The sequence below is a fragment of the Moschus berezovskii genome, chromosome 8 (genome assembly GCF_049115385.1).
Source record: "Moschus berezovskii isolate FMDL1 chromosome 8, NW_MosBer_1.0, whole genome shotgun sequence".
Lineage (NCBI taxonomy): Eukaryota > Metazoa > Chordata > Mammalia > Artiodactyla > Moschidae > Moschus > Moschus berezovskii.
Genome location: NC_142467.1, coordinates 48,765,958 through 48,786,422, shown reverse-complemented (window position 1 = coordinate 48,786,422; position 20,465 = coordinate 48,765,958). Strand labels below are relative to the sequence as shown.

The window sequence follows — 20,465 nt, the reverse complement described above, 5'->3', positions numbered from 1 at the left end:
GTGCAAAGACTCAGAGGAGAGGGCATGACATATCACCAGGGATTGGGGCAGGGGTGAGCCTAGGGAGCAGAGGGGAGAGTGGGAGCAGGAGGGCCAACAGGTAAAGGGTCCAGTGCATAGGAGCCACAGGCAGGAGTAAGAAATTGGGACTCCATCTGAACAGCAAGGGGAAGCCACCACTAGGGTCTGAGCAGGAAAGTGATGTGCTCAGATGTGCACTGTGTAAGGATGGCTCTGGTGTCCTGCTGGAAGATGCTAGTGGAGGGACAGAAGCAGGGGAGCAAGGAGGCGGCTGGTGCAGAAGAGAAGATGAAAGGTGATGAGGGCTGGGGTCAGACTCATGGCAGTGGGGACACAGAGGTGAGGGACTCCTTGGGTATCTCAGGTAGAAATGACAGTATTATCAGTCAGGCAAACATTAGAAAACTGGAGAGTGCCGAGTGTTGACAGGGATATAGGTGCTTAGGAACCACGTGCACTTGCTGGTGGAAGTACAGACTGCTGGAGCCATGCTGGACAGCAATCTGACCTGACCTAGTCAAAGTATTGGTATACTCTGGGTTTGTGAATTTCGTGTATGCGTGTGTGTGTGTGAAAGTTCTCATGTAGGTTTGTAAGATGACATGGAAGGATGTTCAGTGAAGCACTGTTGATGGAAGTGGGATGTCCATTGCTAGGAAAGTGGAGAGGGGAAAAGTAAGCACATGCACACCTTGGCAAATTGAGCCAAAATTAAAAGCAGTAGGAGGGAGGTTCAAGAGGGAGGAGACATATATATATGCCTATGGCTGAGTCATGTTGATGTATGTCAGAAACCAATGCAACATTGTAAAGCAATTATCCTCCAATTAAAAAAAAAACTAGAAAAAAGAATTACTTGTGGCAGTGTGGATGGAAGAGTGTAAAAATTCAAGCATGTGAAATATAGTTCATGCATGTTGAAAGGACACTTTTAGAAACTTTAGGGACCTCCCTGGTGGTCCAGTGGTTAAGATTCCATGCTTCCACTGAGGGGTGAGGGTTTGATCCCTGGTCAGGAAACTAAGATCCCATATACTGTGCAGTATGGCCAAAAAACCCCCAACTTTAAATGTTTACCTATCAGTTTGGGGAAGGGAAAAGGCAGTGGAGTATAAAGGGCAGTAAGAAAGAGAAACTTAGCATGGACCAGTGATGACACAGATGTGTTGACCTCAGCCTTCTATATGGAGGTCCCCATTCACGCCCTTCCCCCATCCAGAAAAAAAAAAGTAGTAAGACAGTTCTTGCTGAAGGAGAAAGAAGACTCCTGGCCTCCCCTGGTGTAAGCCTAGCCAATCCCAGGTCACCAGACAGTAAAGGGGAGGAAGGAATTATTTCCACTGAGATCTGTACCCTGAGCCTGTCTCTAACTTCAGCCCCATGACCTTGGCTGGGTTCCCTTGCCTTTCCAGGTATCCCTTCCATAGCACAGTGGTTTCTTGAGCAGTAAAACAGAGCTTTACTTCCCTCTCCCCTCTCTCCCTCATGGGGCTGTGTTGGAGAAATATGCTCAGTCTACTCTACCGTGATCCACGATTGCTAGTTCAGCGTGTCAGGGTCCTCTGCAGAGTCTCCTGGGATAAGCCTCAGGGTCGGCCACAGCCTTACCTGCCCCACCGGTCTGCAAGCACTTCCCACCATTGAGACACGGGTTCTGGCCACACTGGTCACTGGGGAAGCAGCACTTGGTGAGGGCCCGCCTCTCCAGCAAACCGGCCGCCTTCTTGCCATGGACCAGCAGCTCCAGCACCTCTCTGTTGATCACAACAGCATCCAGGCAGCCTTCAAAGCCCTGGGAGACATTTGGGGAAGAATGCAAGTGGACGAGGCCACCCAGAAAGAGGTCCCTTTCAGGCTTCAGACCCCGGCAGTTCTCTGGGAGCTCGAGGGAGGTGCTGCTTGCACTGTCAACCAACAGGCGGACGGAAGTGTCCATCTCCTCCACCAGAACAGAGTGCCACTCGTGGTCATTCACGTGCGACCGGGAGGAAAGATTTCCATAGAAGCCACCTGGGCAGTGGTATTCCAGCTGGAGCACTCCGTTGACCAACTGTAAAGAAAACCCAGATGACCATCAGCAAAACCAAGAAGTGCTTAGAAAAACCCTTGCTCAGAAGCTGCTAGTGCAAAGAACTGTTAGTGTATTTTTACAGGTAGAAGGGGGAGTGATTTTTCAAGGCTGTATTTTTTTAGACATTGTATTTGTAGAGCATAAAAACCCTCAAAGTGAGCTTCCATTTATGGTCTCATTTGGCCCTCTCTGTTCTCCATGGAATGTCCTGGGCAGGGGTGACATCTACATTTCACAGATGACGAAACTGAGGCCCAGAGACATCTTTCTGGACCCTGTCGTTTGGATTCTTCTTCACAGGCCTCTCTAGTGTTCTACTTTCCTAAGCCTTCAGGGAAACCAAAAACCTCCCTTTCACCCCTACTCCCTTATTCAACAGTTAAGCAGTTCTTGAAGTGGATCTCAAAGATGATTTCAGGGGGTCCACAAGCTGACAAAGGTGCATGTAGTCAAAGCTATAGTTTTTCCAGTAGTCACATATGGATGTGAGAGCTGGACCATAAAGAATGCTGAGCACTGAAGGATTGATGCTTTCGGACTGTGGTGCTAGAGAAGACTCTTGAGAGTCCCTTGGTCAGCAAGGAGATCAAACCAGTCAATCCTAAAGGAAATCAACCCTGAATATTCACTGGAAGGACGATGCTGAAGTTGAAGCTCCAATTCTTTGGCCGCATGATGCGAAGAGCCAACTCACTGGAAAAGACGCTGATGCTGGGAAAGATTGAAGGCAGGAGGAGAAGGGGATGACAGAGGATGAGACGGTTGGATGGCATTATCAACTCAATGGACATGAGTTTGAGCAAACTCCAGGAGACAGTGAAGGACAGGGAAGGGTAGTGTGCTGCAGTTCATGGGGTCACCAAGAGCTGGACACAACTCAGCAACTGAGCAACAAGAACAACAAAGTGAAACTATTAAGTAGAGCTCCTCTGGGTGAAATGTGAAGATCTAACCCAGTGTTTTCTAGACTGGCCATTCGTACACCATCTTGCCGAGTTTTGCCCTGGTTGAATACTACACACACCTTTACTAAAAAGAATGCTTAGTATTATTACAGCAAACAGAAAACCAATATAGCTTGCCATCAAGGAAAGAGAATGTCAAAAATAAATAAGTACATATGGATGTGAGAGTTGGACTGTGAAGAAAGCTGATCGCCAAAGAATTGATGCTTTTGAACTGTGGTGCTGGAGAAGACTCTTGAGAGTCCCTTGGACTGCAAGGAGATCCAACCAGTCCATTCTAAAGGAGATCAATCCTGGGTGTTCATTGGAAGGACTGATGCTAAAGCTGAAATTCCAATACTTTGGCCACTTCATGCGATGAGTTGACTCACTGGAAAAGACTCTGATGCTGGGAGGGATTGGGGGAGGGAGGAGATGGGGACGACTGAGAATGAGATGGCTGGATGGCATCACCAACTCGATGGACATGAGTTTGAGTGAACTCCAGGAGTTGGTGATGGACAGGGAGGCCTGGCGTGCTGTGATTCATGGGGTCGCAAAGAGTTGGACACGACTGAGCGACTGAACTGAACTGAACTGATGTATGGAGAGAGTAACATAGAAAATTAGAATACTGTATGTAAAATAGATAGCCAGTGAGAATTTGCTGTGTGACTCGGGGAACTCAAACATGGGCTCTGGGACAGGCTGAAGGTTGGGATGGGGAGGGAGATAGGAGGGAAGTCTGGGAGGGAGGGGACATGGGTGTACCTATGGCTGATTCTTGTTGATGTATGACAGAAAACCACAAAATTCTATAAAGCAACTATTGTTCAATTTAAAAAATTAAAAAAAATAAGTACATCTTATACAAAACATTGTTATTAAATCACTGCTTTCACTTACCAAAGACCACAACTCCATTGATCCCTCCATTTTTTCACTGTCTCTCCCTTCTGTCATGTCCTCATCCCTCACCTTATCAAGCTTAAAGTCCATAGAAAAATTCTTTTCCCTTTTTAACTTGGTAGATCTCACTTGGCAAATACACAAATCAGGTAAAACTCAACTTTCCCTCTACTCTGTATAGGTATCATGGAGCTGAACGTGGCTAGGGACTAACACACAGCCTTTGCTTATCTGTCTCCCTTTAATTTCATTGCCAAGAGTTTCAAATGTGTCCTTCGTACTACCCAACAATTGTACAATTGTACTGTCTTGGTTGGACTTCCCTGTTGGCTCAGACAGTAAAGACTCTGCCTGCAATGCAGAAGGCCCAGGTTCGATCCCTGGGTTGGGAAGATCTCCTGGAGAAGAGAATGGCCACCCATTCCAGTATTCTTGCTTGGAGAATTCCATGGACAGAGGAGCCAGATGGGCTAGAGTCCATGGTGTTGCAAAGAGTCAGACAAGACTGAGCAACTAACACTTGCACTGTCTTGTTTGGTCTCCTCATTCTCCCAGGTGACTCTTTTCACAACTGCTCTCTCCTTAGGCCCTTAATGCCTCTTTCCCCACCCTTGCTCTCAGCAGCCAGATGGGAACTTACAGGCACGGCCACCATCACATCTGTCCCTGTTGTCCAAAGCCAACCTCTCTTCATGCACTAGACCCCACCCTACCCTTCTTAATCGCCTATATGTTGGACCAAGGGACCACTGACTATCCTTTCTCCTTCCTATACCTTTGTCCATTCTCCACTGGATCATTCCAGTCATCATATAGACATGCTGTTATTGCCCTAATCTTTTAAAAAATATATATTTATGCATTTATTTATCTGCCAGGTCTTAATTGTGACACTCAGGGTCTTTGATCTTTGTTGCAGCATGTGGGATCTTTAGTTGAGGCATAAGAACGTCTTAGCTCTGGCATGTGGGACCTAGTTCCCTGACCAGTGATCAAAGCTGGGTCCCCTGTTTTGGGAGCATAGAGTCTCACCACTGGACTACCATGGAAGTCCCTATTGCTCTAATCTTTAAAAAAAAAAAAGTTTTATTGAACCCACATCTCCTGCCAGATTGCACTTTCTTTATTTGCTTTCCCTTTGTAGTAAAATTCTGCTCCTACCCACCATGACACATGACACAGAAACCACTGATGTCAGAGTATGCAGCATCCTCTTTGTTGCCAAATCCAATGATTGATATCACTTCGTATCTTATTTGACCTCTTAGCAGAATATGACTGAGCTGATCACTTAATGCTTCCTTCTCTTTTTATATATAATTTCATTTATTTTTTAATTTATGGCTGTGCTGAGTCTTCGTTGCTGTACGCAGTTATCCTCTAGTTGCAGAGAGTGAGGGCTACTCTCTAGTGGCGGTGCATGGGCTTCTCATTGCAGTGACTTCTCTTGTTGCGTTGCACTGGGCTCTAGGGCATGCGGGCTTCAGTAGCTGTGACACATGCGTTCAGTATTTGGGCTTCTCATTGCAGTGACTTCTCTTGTTGCATGGCACTGGGCTCGAGGGAATGCGGGCTTCAGTAGTTGTAACATATGGGTTCAGGAGTTGAGGCTCCCAGGCTCTACACTGGCTCAATAGGGCATGTGGGATCTCCCCAGACCAAGGATTGAACCCATGTCTCCTGCATGGATTCTCTACCACTGAGCCACCAGGGAAGCCCCAGTTCTTCCTTCTTAATACAAGCCCTTCATTTGGCTTCCCAGATACAGTACTCTGTTCATTGTCCTTAAGCATCACTGGTTGCATCTTTTCATTCTCCTTCATTGGATTCTCCTCTTCTCTTGGCTTCTCAGTGTTGGAGTATTTCAAGGATAAATCCTTGATGTACCCTCTTTTTAACCTGCACTCCTTGGTGATCTCTCCAGTCTCATGGTTGTGAATACTACATATGTGTTGAAGAATCTCAGATCTTCACCTCCATCCCAGAACTTTCTCACTAGATTTTGTGTGTCCAGCTCCACTAGTAGGTCTAATAGTTATCTCAAGCTCATGGGTCCAAAATGGAACTCCTGGTCACCCCCAGTTCCCCAGTCTACTCTATCCATGTCCTTTGCTAGGTCTGTTGGCAGCAACTTCATTCCTTCTGGTTGCTCCAGGTCAACATCTTACTCCTTGCTTTCTCTCCTAGCCCTCATTCAGCTCATCAGGAGTCCTGTTGTCCTTGCCTTCAAAATACCTCCAGCATCTGAACTCTTTTTTTCCCAGTTTCACTGTCATTCCCTTGATCTAAACTGCCAGCATCTCTCACCAGAATTACTTCCTTTGGGCTGGGTCTTTCCACTTCCATCCTTGTTCCTCTAAAGTCTATTCTCAGCACACTAGCCATGAGGACCCTTTCGACATATGTCAAACCATGTTAATTCTTTGCTCAAAACCTTTAATGTCCCCTACATTCTCAGAATAAAACCCAATGTCCTTAAATAGCCTGAGAACTTTTGATAGATATGATCTCATCTCATCTTATTATGTATCAGATCTCAACTCGTGCTACTACTGCTCCCCTGCTCACTTCACTCAAGCCATATTGACATCTGAGCTGTTTTTAAACATGCCAAGCAATCTCCTATCAATGACTGTTCCCTCTACCTAGAATACTGTTCCCCCACAGGTCTACATAACTAGACCCTCAATGAAACCTTCCCTAACCACCTTATTTTAAACTGTAACTTCCCACATTCCTGATCCCCCTTAACCCTTTTTTTTCCCTTTTAACCAAAACACATCACATTTAGACAAATTCTGTAATTTTCTGATTAGGTTTACTGTCGGTCTCTCACCACAGGATGAAAACTCTAAGAGGGTTTTTTTATATATATATATATATTTTCACTGATAAGACCCAAGCACCTGGAAGAGTACCTGTTGCATAGTAATGCTTGATAAATATTAGCTGAATGAATTCAGTTCTAACCAGGGCTTCCCTGGTGGTCTCGTGGTGAAGAATCTGCCTTGCAATGCAAGGGACACAGATCCCTGCTGTGGGAAGATCCCACACACCGCAGAGCAATACAACTACTGAGCCCCTGTGCCTAGAGCCCATGCTCTGCAGCACAAGAAGCAACCACAATGAGAAGCCCAAGCACCACAGCCACATAGTAGCCTCCACTCGCAGCAACGAGAGAAAGCCTGTGCACATCAATGATGACCCAGGGCAGTAAAAATAAATTAATATTTAAAAAATTCTAAATGGGGCTTCCCAGGTGGTGCTAGAGGTAAAGAACCCACCTACCAATGCATGTGACATAAGAGATGTGGGTTCAATCCCTGGGTAGGGAAGACTCCCTGGAAGAGGACATGGCAACCCAGTCTAGTATTCTTGCCTGGAGAGTCCCATGGACAGTGGAGCCTGGTGGGCTATAGTCTACAGGGTTGCAAAGAGTCAGACACAAATGCAGCAACTTAGCAGGAACTAGCTGCCAAAGTCTCCTTTCTCTTTGGGAGATGGACATGTGTGATGGAGGTGTTAAAATCAGGCAGGTACTCAGAGACTTTCTACAAGATATAATCAGAAGGACTGAAAGACCCTTAGAAAGGAAATTCATTTTCCTCCATATGATTCCATGTACCTTAATGCTGTTTGTCATCTTGAGTGCCCCCTACGTCCCACCCATCTTGGGAAACATTGGTCTATTACTCAGCAAAAGTGATAAAAGCATCAGCCAGGTCTAGGTGGCCTTGTGCCTCTCTCTATCTTCAGAGGCTCTCTGTCATCCCACAGAACAGCCCAACCTCTGTTGTACTAGGACATGCATCCCCAGGTGGGGTGGTTTTGGCCATCGAAGCTGGAAAGTCTCATGTTCTGACCTTCTGACCTGAGAGTCGCACCCAGGATCACAGTAAACCACGCAAGGATTTCTTTGCGGAAGTTTGCCTTCTTGGCCACGCCCATGCCGCCCCACCTCCCCAGTCTGGCACGCCCCCAGGAAGTCTCTCAGGCTGGCGGTGCCTTACCTTCAGGAGGAGACGCACTGTCTTATTGCTGAACAGGAGAATGGCCTGTGACTGGAGTGTTTTCAGGCGGAAATGGATGTGCCCATTCTGAGCCTCCAGGAGACGGTACCGCCCGAAACTCTGACCGCTGAACCTCACGGCAGTACCTATGAAAGCAAGCAAAGGTGTCACCTCCACACCAAGTGGTCACCACGGAGCACTGGGACCAACTTTGTCTCACTCAACCCTTGGGTGGCAAGCAAAGTCATTACTCACATTTTACAGGTGAAGAAACAAGGGTGTGGGTAACTTGTCCAGGGTCACACTGTTAGACAGGGGCCATCACCTTGCACACCTTTCTTTGGCCCCAGGGACCCTTGCCTTGGGTCCCAGCCTGGGTCAGAAACTATGAGCTCAAACCATGAAGGAAACAAGAATCATGCCAGAAATATTATCAACCAAGTATGTTGGTTGATATCAAAATCCTCCATAGTTTCCATGTTGATTCTGACATCACTTGGGAAAGAAAGAGGCCAAGTGGGAGAGGATCTTGCATATATGTGTGATTTAAGGAACACCACAAGGGCTTTTGCCTCAAGATATCTCCTTCATCGTTAGGAGTGAAAGCATTTGAATAAGCACGTCCCACATGATATGTTGCTGAGAAGTCAAGAAGAAAGAAAATAGTGATAAATAATGTGGCTGAAACTTCCATAAGGTCCTGAATGCCCCATCCCCCATAGCAATTGCTAATGCGCTGTTGCACAGTGAGGGGTCTGAAACTTCACCTAAACTTGAGTTTTTCAGGCTTATTTGACCATGGGCTTATTTGACCTTTAATGGAAGGTGGGCCACCTTCCATTAGCCCTTGGACATAGCATTCTGTGGAAACCCCTTTGGGAAGTGCTGTGTTACATTAAGCAATGCCCTCCCCAGATTTTGTTTTTTAAATCCGCCCTCCCCAGAAGTGAGTTCATTTATTAAATCCTTAAAACCTCAGTATGAATAAGATTATCAGTTGTCAGGGCTCCAGATTCCTAGGGAAGAGGATTGGTTTGGGGGGAGGGGGGTTGGGAGGAGGGGAAGAGCACTGTTGAAGAGAGGGAACACAGGCCAAAAGGAGGAGAGAGTTTTAATAATCCACTCAAGGGTACACAGCTAGTAAATGATAGATGCTCAGATTTGACCCTGAGCTGCCTACTCTGAATGCTAAGGTTAAAACCATCAGGTGGTAGTAATAGTAGTAGTAGTGTTACTGACTCAGATTAATTGATGACTTTCTATACGTTAGGCACTTTTCTGAGCAAGCACTTAATATTTAATTCTTGCTTAATCTCTACAATAGCACAAAGGCACAGAGAGGTTAATTAATTTTCCTTGGGTCACGTGGCTCCCAAGTGGCATGGCTAGGATTGAAACCCAGGCAACTTGATGCTAGAGTCTGTGCTTTTAGCTGTGATCTGAACTGACTCTTGTATTCTTACCATTATTTTCAAAATTTAAAAAAGTGACCAGAACTAAGGCACTATTCCATGATGAGATTTTGTGAGGCCATACCTGTCTCGTGGTGGTCCATGGCCCTTAAACCTGTTAAAACGTCCCTCTAACTAAACTGAGAGTCCTGTGTTGGGATCTCCAGGCCTGGAGTTGGGCTGGTCAGGCCCAGCAGCACTGGGTGTCCTGGGGAAGGCCTGTTTCTCACCTTTACAGGAGCAGTTCTTCTCCAGGCGGTGCCTCGGGGTCAGGATGCTGAGCCGGGCTGTGCTGTACGTGGGCCCAACCCTGGGGTCCAGGCGCACAGTCTCTTGGCAGATTTGTCCCTGGCAGCTTGGCCCCTGGCAGGGCACCACGGGCATGGCTGACCTCATCTGAATTCCCACTGAGTGCTCCATTTCCTTGGCTGAGCGAGCGATGGTGGATGCCAGCTCCTGGAGCTTGGAGAAGGCCCCCGAGTGCCCCTCGAAGACCAGGAGCACATCCACACCAGCTGTGGCCTCTGCTGGCTGAAGGCTGGCCAGGTGGATGTTGGCTCGTTTGATGTCCAGCCAGTTGCTAAGGAACCTCTGCAGGTTCCTCCAGTGGTCACTCACCAGCTCCTCCGGGGTGAGCTGGTGGAAGCCCATCCACATGGTCTGCTGCAGAGCCTCTGGCCCCATGTGCCACACGTGGACGTGGACGCCAGCCATGGTGGAGAAGGTTCCATCGCTGACTGTGACGTTGAACGTGTATCGGCCCCGAGGCAGCGCGTGGGAGGCGATGATCTTGCCATCGGTCGCCCCCACTGAGAAGCGCCGGCCCACACTCTCCTCTCCCGCCAGGCTGTAGGTCAGCGTGTCCTGTGGGTCTCGGTCTGTGGCGTGGATTTTGCCCACCATGCCGCCCTGGAACTCCTCCTCCCCAATGGTGATGAAGATCTCCAGGGGGAGGGCGGAGGGAGGGTAGTGACTCTGCTCCCTGACATGGACCTTGACCAACGTGGAAGATGAGAGGGGTGGGGTGCCGCTGTCTGACACCTGTGGGTAAAGTGGGCTATGAATTAGGACAGTGGCTGTGGTCCCTAAGGGGCCTCCCTGCTGCTCCAGGGTGAGCTCCGTGTGCTGTCGCATTTGAAAAAGAAAATCATCACTCCAGAAGCACCGAAGGCTTTGTGGAGGGACTTACAGCCCACACCAGGTGGTACAACTTAACTCTACCACCTCCTTCTCTGATACCTCTCTGAGTCCCTCCTAAGCCTCGCCAGCCACACGCTTCCTTCCTCTTGAACTTCTCTCATTCTGTCTCTTTCCTTAGAAGGGTCATCACATGTCTCCTAGCGATTTCAGAGCACATCCTTTGTGGCCACTGCCAGCGCAACAGGTTCTCTTACTCCTCTTTACTATGTGCCTGGGGTCAGGCTGGGGATGGGCGTGTCTTCTTCAGTTCAGTCAACAAATATGTATTGAGTGCCTTGTACGGGCCAGGCCCCCCTCCGTGATCAGAAGAAAAGAGAGGTGAGGAGGGGAGGTGACAGACAGGGAACGGCAACTGTCAGGCCCTCAGGTGGGAAAGAATGCTGAAAAAGCAGGAAGGGACCAGAGTGGCCAGGGCTGAGGGCCAGAGGTGAGCAGAGAGGTAACTCAGGTGGTTACGATGGGCTGAGGAACAGGAGGTTGGATTTAAGTCAGAGACATGAAAAGCCACCAAAGGTTTTAAGCAAGGTGATTATTAGAATAAATTAGAAATGCCTTTCCCTTGCACCTTTCACCAAGCATCTCTACAACTTTCTGCCCAGACTTAGGCAGACAAGGGTGAAGCTTTCCTTCCTCTCCTCAGTAGCATTACCACTTTCTCAGCTGTCAGCAAGGATCTTCATGGTTTTCCCTACAGTAATATCTTGTTCATATGGATTTGCTTTGAGTGGGCAAGAAAGGTATAATAACACACCTGCTTCTGGGAATAATGGGTAACCGATGAGCTATCAATAGCAATGGTAATAATTAATATTACTGCTGAGTATTATAATATATGGGCTTTCCTGGTGGCTCAGATGGTAAAGAATCTTCCTGCAGTGCAGGAGACCTGGGTTTGATCCCTGGGTTGGGAAGATCCCCTGGAGGAGGACATGGTGACCTACTCCAGTATTCTTGCCTGGAGAATCACATGGACAGAGGAGCCTGGTGGGCTACAGTTCATGGGGTCCCAAAGAATCAGACATAACTGAGTGACTAAGCAATGCATTATAACATGTAATGACATTAACTGAGTACAAACTGTGTGCCAGTCACTTTTACATGCTTTAAATGTGTGATCATAGTTTATCTGTCTGATGAGGCAGGTATCCTGAAGTGTCCTACTTTACAAAAGATATAACTGAGTCTCAACATGCTCAAGGTCGTACAGCAGGTAAAGCCAGAGCAGAATCTGCTGGCCTATAGTGCCTCCCAGTGAACAAAAGTGGAAATACAGGACAAATGCAAGAAAGTGATTGAGTTGCTAAGTGATAATGTGAGCCAGGCTACAGAGATCAGGAAGTTGATCTCTTGACCTATGCTTTTGGCTTTGAAGACCCTCTACATCAGCCCACATCTGTTCTCTGAGACAAAGACTCCCCTATCCTGCTACTTATTGGACACCTTCACTTAGCTATATCATGGACACCTGAAAGATAATATATGCTAAACAGAGCCCTCATTTTATCCCTAAACCTGTTCTCCATCCCAGTCTCTCCAGTCTCATAAATGGCCCTACCAACCAGACTTCACTGGAGTCAGGAACCTGGGAGTGGTCCTGATTCTTCTCTTTTCTTTCTCTCCCCGTATCCAATCTACCACCAACTCCCACTAATTTCCAAGCAAAACCTGTTGCAAATCTGTCCACTTGTTCATCTTCACCATCACCTCAAGGTCTCAGCACCACCTGCCTCCAGCTTAGATGACTTCTCACTGGTCTCCCTCAACCACTCTTGCCCCCTTCAACTGACTCTCTCTGGAACTTAAAAAATGAGCTTCCTGAGACACAAGAAGGGTCACTTCCCTGTTGGAAACCCTTCCATCACTTCTCACTGCACCTTGATTACAATCTACAAATATTACCAAGGCTTATCATGGGTGACTGTACTTCCTGGTTAGCCCAGGACAGTCTTGATTTTCATTTGTGGTGAAAATCAACAGTTATAACCAATTAACTGTATTTAGTGCCTCTCTCACTCTCAGGAGCATCACAGTTTGGGCCTCAAATAACATGGTCATCCAAGCTATGAGGCCCCCATGAGCCACCCAACCCATCCCTTCAGCTTCATCCCCACCATTGCTCCCCATGTGATGACCAAATGACCATGTCTTGGGTCACTTCAAGCTGTTTCCCAAAGTGGGATTGGTCTTGTCTTGTTCTTCTTGCCTGGAACACTCTCCGGCCCCCTTTCATGTGGCCAACTCCGCAGGTCTCAACTCAGGGGCAGCCACCCTCTGAATATGTCTCTGCAGTGCCTTTTGAGCTTCCCATCCCTTTCTTTCTTCATCTGTTTATTGTTTATCTCCATAATTAGAATCAAAAGCCCATGGAGACTGGGATCACCCTCTTATTTCCGCTGCTAGCATGGGACCCAGCATATCATAGGTACTCAGTGGATGCTGAATGAACAAATGCCTGACTGGCTGGCTGTCTGAATGGATAACTACATCATCCTGAGCCCAGAGAAGTTCACAGGATAGTAGTATCCACTAGACCTAAGATTTAGAAAAGAGATTTGGCGAGATGCAATGAGCATCGGCATGTTTCATCAGCATCTTGGCCGCTTTTTCTTGGGCAGTTTTCCTACAACCCATGATAATATCACTGTAATCCCCTGCACAGGTATATATGTTCTCTCATTGGACCCCGGCACTGAAACCATGGGTAGTCATTAGTCAGATCCACTTCACCTGCCTTCACTAGTCAAGGTCACTTTAAGACTTGCATCTGCATATAACCTAAACAATAAGATAGTTGCCTGAGTTCTTTTCCAGGACTTGGGGAGTCAACTGTGTCTAGTGAGAATAGAGCTGGTTCAGACTGGGTAGGACCAACAACCCTTTAATGGGGCATACACAAGTTCTGCTTGGTGACCTTGATGTCAGAGGGCAGAAAACTCCACCCTCAGGTAGAGGGAGGTTGGAGGTAGAGGCCAAGTGCCTGCATAACGTGCAGAGGCCTGTAGCTTAGGAACACCTGCAGCAGAACAATGATTACCACACCTTTTTCCGTCATCTTTCCCCGTTGGTCCCCAGGCCTCAGACTGTCCTGGCCCTTTGTTCTTTATCCATAAACACCCAGAGCCCCTTGCCTTCCAGGCGGTGGTTCTGAGACCTGTTATCCTATCATCTTGCCTGGCTGCCTTGCTAATGAACCCTCTCTTCACTTCATCATCTCAGCATTTTGGCTTGCTGTGACGCTGGATAAACCAAACACCAATGCTCAGAGGTAGGTCTTTAACAAGACTTGAGGTTCAAAGAGCTATTCTGGCCAGACTTGAGGAATTAGATCCAGGGTGAGGGAGTTTCCGTTCTGGGAGCGGGGCAGGGATGAAGAGCTTGGAGTCAGAGTGCTGGAGTTTGGAGCAGCCCAGCTCTACCACTTGTTAATAGTATCACTTTAAGCCAGTCACTTAATCTCTGTGTGCCTCAGTTACCACATCAGGAAAGTGGGAGTGATAACTGCACTCACCCTAAAGCATGGTGTGGAGATTAATGCAATGATGCACATGAAGCACTTAGGCCAGTGCCTGGCACGTACTAAGGGATCTGTACATTCTTTTTCCTAATAGAGAATCACTGATGGTGCTTTTATTCATTTATTATTTTTCATTGGAGTATAATTGCTTTACAATGTTGTGTTTGTTTCTGCTGTTAGCTATATGTATGTGTATATATATATATATGCGTGTATATATATCAACATATATAAATGGCTATATATATACACATATCCCCCCTCTTTATTTTAATTTGAGTTTATTAATTTTTAATTGGAGGACAATTGCTTTACATTATTGTGTTGGTTTCTGCCATATATCAACATGAATCGGCCAGGGGTATATGGTTCTCTCTTGAACCTTCCACCCCACCCTCACCCCACATCCTGTCAGTCTACATCATCACAGAGTGCCAAGCTGAGCTCCCTGTGCTATACAACAGCTTCCTGCTAGCACTGCCAGCACATTTTTTGTCCCCATGGTCACCATCAGTGGCCCCCACAGCTCTCACCTCGATCTGAAGCTGATACCATTCCTGGACCCTCTTGCTCAGGCCTGCAGTAGTCACCAACCATCCATCTGGGGTCACTCGGAAGGCAAAGCCATCATTCCCCTTGGTGATTCGGAATGAGAAGGGGGGACCGTTCTCTGGGGAGTCTGGGTCACTCAGGATCAGTTGCAAGACTTTGCTGCCAATGGGGGCATTTTCCTGAGAACAAGAGTGACAAAATCAAAGAGCAAAGTGAGTCCCAGTCTTTCCTCTCACATCTTTCTGGATTCCCTTCTCTAGGATGAGTCCTCAGCACTCTGGCAGCTCCCAGGTCATGCCTACATCTTGAACTGTCATTCATTCATTCTGCCTGTCTGTGAATTAGTAGTTGACTTTGTTAGTCTAGACCAGAGCTTCCTGAGGACAGCCCTAGGTTTTAGAAACAAAGGCCATTGGGGTTGGAAGGGTCTTTAGAGTCCCTTTATCCTACAGAGAGGTGACTTGTCCAAGTCACATAACTGATAATTCATGTATATAAATTAGTGCCTGAGATCCACATGGGAATTTTGTGATTCATAGCATCAGTTGAAAACCTAGAGATGGTTTCATGATTAGGTGACCAATGGAACACACATCCAGTGAGAAAAATTCAAAGACAATTAGTAATTCAACTGAGAAGAATGGATCCCCTGGGTATTGTTCCATTTTTTTTTTTTTTAACATTTATTTGGCTGCGCCAGGTCTTGGCGGCATGTGGGATCTTTAGTCTTCACTGCAGCACACAGGACTTTAGTTGCAGCATGCAGGATCTAGTTCCCGGACCAGGGCTCAAACCGGGCTCCCTGCGTTATAAGCACAGAGTGTTAGCCGCTGGACCACCAGAGAAGTCCCTGTTCCAGTCTTTGTTCTATAACACAGGAATTCAGCATGCTATAATATTTACAATGATTGTTAACTGTCTTTTTAGCATCAAAAACCTTATCTAAAAACACAATCTTGTGAGCAGAAAGTCATAGTTTCATATTCAACAGGTAGTCTGCCCTTTCTTATAAAACCCTAGGTTTATTCAAGTAGAGCAATACCCTCAGCAAAGATATGCTCCTCCTAAGAGGAGACAGACTATGATTGGTTTAAGTCAGTTGTAATAATCTGATTTCCTGTGCCAGTTTTTTGATTTAAGGGTGATCGTGTAATCCAGTTCTGACCATTGGAGGAGTCTGACAGGTGAGGGTTCTTCTTTTGATAGATTCAGCAAAAGAAGTCTCCTCCTGTTCACCTTTGAAGAAGGTTAGGCAAGGATGTGATGCTGGAGCTGCAGCAGCCATTTTATAACCATAAGGAAGAAGGTGAGTGAATTTTGAAGAAAGTAATCCAAAATTGTGATATCATTTTTTTTCTGCTAAAATAACCAATTCTGGAATTGGTTTTCCCATTATCAGACCTTTTGCTATAGGATTAATAAGGCCTTATTGTTTAACAAACTTTTAGTCAAGTGACCTGTTATTAGCAGCCAAAGCATCCTAACTCATAATTTCTAAAACAGGTGACCCTGGTTGATGGATATGGTACTCAGAATTTTGTGCTCCTACCCACTTCCTTACCTCTCTCTATGTGATCACAATTCCCCACAGAATCCCAAGGCCTTCTCCAATCCCATTTATAAACCATTAGTATAGTGGAAATAGCTTGGGATCTGGAAAATCTTTGAGTTCAAATCCCAAGTTTGCCACATATTGACTATGGCATGTTTCTGTACCTCCATTTAAAAAATCTATAAAATGAGTACTATCTACTTCCATATGGCCGTGTGAGCCCCCTAGGAGATAATGGATGCAGAAGAACCTAGTAGAATGCTTGATAATTTTTAACTGTATAATCCATAATCCCCTTCAGCAGGCTGTGTTGCCACTTGGGATATCAGTGCAAAGTCATAGTCACTGTTTGGGTAGACTGATACCAGTGGTGAGCACCCTCCACTAGGAAGAAAATGGAGGGAAGATTATGAATTTGGGATGATTTTGGAAGGTTGAGCATACCTGGACAGAGGTGCTGTAGTTGAGCTGGAAGAATCTTGGTGGGTTGTCATTGACGTCAACCACTTGGATAGCGATGTCTGCGTCCTCAAAGAGTGCGGGCTGCCCACTGTCTGTGGCTCGGAGCTTCAGGGAATAGCTAGAAGTCTACAGCAAGAGACCCAGGGGAGAATTAGCAACAGGACCCTCAGTTCTTCTCCCCTGATTCATCACTAATGTTTTTGGAAAAATAAGATGGAGACACTCCCTTTTGCCTGCCCCATTGCTCTCCCATAGCATTTTAGGGCTCAGGTTCTGGTGTCAGGCGGAAGTAAATTTGACTTCCAGTTTAACTATTTACTAGCTATGAGACCTTGGCAGAGTGACTGACTTGTGTGCGGGTGATATCAGAAACCACATCCTAGGATTACTTTAAGGACCGAATGACATACTGTATTTATATCACATAGCAAAGTCCCTGGCACAGAGCAGGTGCTCAGTAATCTTACTAGATGTGAGACCTTGGCAGAGTGGCTAAACTTATGTGAGGGTGATATCAGGATCCACGTCCTAGGATTACTTTAAGGACCAAGTGGCATAATGTATGGACATCACATAGCAAAGTCCCTGGCACAGAGCAGGTGCTCAGTAAATGATAACTTGTTATAGTGATCTAATAATCCTTGGTTAATAGTGAGAAGTTGGCCTGAGTTAAAAGTCACTCAGCCCCTCTCCTGCCTCTGGCTTTACACGCCCCAGAGTCTCTACAGAGAAAAGGAATGGGGGACATTTCCCCATTGACTTTGGGGGTGGGGTGTGGGGGCCACTGATGGTGACCATGGGGACAAAAAATGTGCTGGCAGTGCTAATAGGTAGCTAGGGGTGTTGACCACAGTTCACCCTCTGGACCATCAGCAGGGCTAGATTCTGCTCTGATGACCTCAGAATGGGTCCCTCCCATGTGACTCACCTGTTCCCAGTCCAGGGCCTTGGCCACCTGCAGCTCTCCTTTCTTGGGATGGATGGCAAAGTGCCCAAGCTGGTTCCCTCCTATGAGGCTGTAAGTGATGGCACTATTTACAGGTCCATCTTCATCAGTTGCTGACACCTGCAGTGGAGGCAGGTGATAGTTGTGAATGAAGGGGCAAGAGAGACCAGAAAGGAAATATTGGCCCCTAGGAGTGTAGGGGGCACAAATGTGTTCCTGCCCCGCAGATTGTCCTTGGGCTGGCAGTCCCTAGACTACAGTCATCCTTTCCAAGAGAATATCTTCATTCACATCCTGGTAAGGGTGTCAGCATGTCATGGTTCGTTCATTATCTACCCATTCATTCCTTCCTTCATGTACTCACTGATTCGTAACTGACAGGGTACTCAGGTCCTGTGCTAGGAGTTGAGGAATGTGCCAAAATGAGTAAGCCCTCAGGAAACTTAATGTCTAATTTTATGGTCAAGTCTAATTTGGAGCAAAGAAGGATCAGTTTTATGGCTATAAATTTCACCTGGGGCGGTTAGACAAGGATTTGCAAAGCCTTGAAGGATAAGGAAGGCTTCTGGGAGTGGAGTCAGCATTCCAGGCAGAGGAAACAGTATGAGACCAGGGATATGAAAGTACAGAGGATGTTTGGGGAAAGGCAGCTCCTTCTGCGTGGTTGGAGCGTAGGGTGCATGTGAAAGGAGATGAAAACCTCGAATATGGGCACGCAGAGCTCACTTTCACTGCATGAAATGGGGAGCAATTACATATTTAAATGCAAAGAGGTGTTGTTTGGTGTCCCCCCATTCCTCCCTTCCCAGAGTGACCCTCTCTGCCCGCTGTGTCTCCTGGGGCCTCTCCCATTCCCATTATTTCATTACCTGATCTAGATCTTATCAAACATGGCTCTGAGACATTTTGTCATGAGAGAGCTTGGTTGAGTGGCTACATGTCAGTCAAATCTATAGCGTATTAATTGATAAAATAATCTGTGCTCATAGATGACTAAAGGAAGGGGAGATAAGAACCCACCCCAGAGTCCAACCCCCCCCACACACACAGGGCAAAATCACAGATTCTTACTGTCAGCACAACATCCCCCACGATGGCATTCTCTAAGACCCTTGTGCTGTACAGATGCTGGGGGAATCTGGGCCGATGTTCATTGATATCGGTGATATTGACCACGATAGTGGTCATGTCACTGAGGGAGGAAGAGCCCTTCCGGCTGCACTCAACGGACAGGAAGTACTTGGGGCTGGTCTCAAAGTCCAGGCTCTTGTTGACGTACAGGATCCCTGAAGAAACAAGAAGTGATGGGAGCATTGAGGCAGTTGGGGCCACAAAGTCAGAGTGCTGAGGAGGTCTTAAGCCGAATGTCAGGAGAGGCAGCTCAGCTGTGTTGGGAGATTGATCTCCTGCATCACCTCTGTCATCTCCTCCATCACCTCTCTCTTTATTTTCCCTCCCCATAGTCTCCCTTCTCCTCCTCCGTCTCCTCTCATTTTCCTTATTACCATCTCAGCAGCAGCTTTTCCCTCATTTATTTATGTACTATTTCATTGAGATTTCGTTTAAATCTATAATATTAACTCTGTGTCATATGGATCTATCATAACCCTTAGAACAAGAACAAGGTGTGATTTCCATTTTCCAGGTACGTCAGCTGATATGCCCAAAAGCTAAGTGACCTGCCCAAGCTCAGTCACCTAGTAAATGACAGAACTTACATTATAGAGTTTTATACTACCCAGCATTGTTCAGCAAATTGTTAGGGCAGAGAGTTATTATTCTGAAAAATGGAAAATAAAATAATGAGGATTTATCCTGTCATTCCTCTATAACTGAACAGTTAATGGTAGAAAACGCTTCTTTATAAAATGATTCCAGTTAGTAAATGAATGAGAAATGACAGGACTAGAAAACGCCACCATTTTGCAGCCCCTCAAGAAATAATACACCTAGGAAATAATCATTGAAGGCTGCCAAAACCTCTGTTGAAAGAATAGCTAATGGGGAACTCTGTAATAGATAGATCATACTGACAGCCTCTGAGCCCACCATCAGTCTTAACCTCAGGAAAAAGAACCAATAATTACATGCCTCCTAATGTGGTGCAGAGGAGAGCCCACCATCATCTATGAGGCACTGTTGGCAAAATATTGAGCTTAAACATGATCAAGGTCTTTGATCCAAATGTCATTTATAATAAGCTTAGGGGCTAGGGGGATATATTATATGACATCATAAAGGTACAACTAGCCAATCCAAAATATTAGAAAATCTTGCCTCACACATGACCCAAATTTTTCATTAAATAAATGGCAGTGGAAAATAAAGAGGGAGAGGAAAATGTTAGAAATTCAAAGGGGCATTATATAGATCCTATCAATGAAATGTAATATGTGGACTTTTGAGGCTGTTGACAAACAAACCAACTTCAAAAAGTCATTTGAGATATTGTCTGAAAAATTGTCTGGAAACTAATTAAGGAATTATTATCTTTTGGATGTGATAATGATATTATGGCTGTGCCTATACAAGAAATCCTTATCATTTAGAGATACACACTAAAGTATTTACAAACCACATGATATCATGTCCTGGATTTGCTGCTTTTTTTTAACTGAATCTTAATCCTGTTACTTATTTATTTGGCTGACTGGGTCTTAGTTGTGGTACACGGGATCTCGTTCTTTATTGAGATGTGCAGGCTCTTAGTTGCAGCATGTGGGGTCTAGTTCCCTGACCAGGGATTGAACCTGGCCCCCTGCATTGGGAGTGCAGGGCATTAGCCACTGGACCACCGGGGAAGTCCCTAGGATTTGCTTTAAAATAACTCAGC

At 46.2% G+C, this 20,465-nt stretch overlaps 1 protein-coding gene across 1 annotated transcript in view; it reads right to left on the bottom strand.

Moving 5' to 3' along the window:
- Positions 1–20,465, bottom strand: part of FAT2 (FAT atypical cadherin 2) — an 84,245-nt gene that overhangs the window by 5,591 nt on the left and 58,189 nt on the right. Inside the window, exons 15-21 of the mRNA XM_088838550.1 lie at positions 18,704–18,918; positions 17,615–17,752; positions 16,669–16,812; positions 14,654–14,851; positions 9,637–10,447; positions 7,956–8,101; positions 1,630–2,071 (exon numbers count right to left, since the gene is read on the bottom strand). Coding sequence (XP_088694676.1) covers positions 1,630–2,071; positions 7,956–8,101; positions 9,637–10,447; positions 14,654–14,851; positions 16,669–16,812; positions 17,615–17,752; positions 18,704–18,918 — 2,094 coding nt within the window. The remainder of the gene's footprint in view (positions 1–1,629; positions 2,072–7,955; positions 8,102–9,636; positions 10,448–14,653; positions 14,852–16,668; positions 16,813–17,614; positions 17,753–18,703; positions 18,919–20,465) is intronic.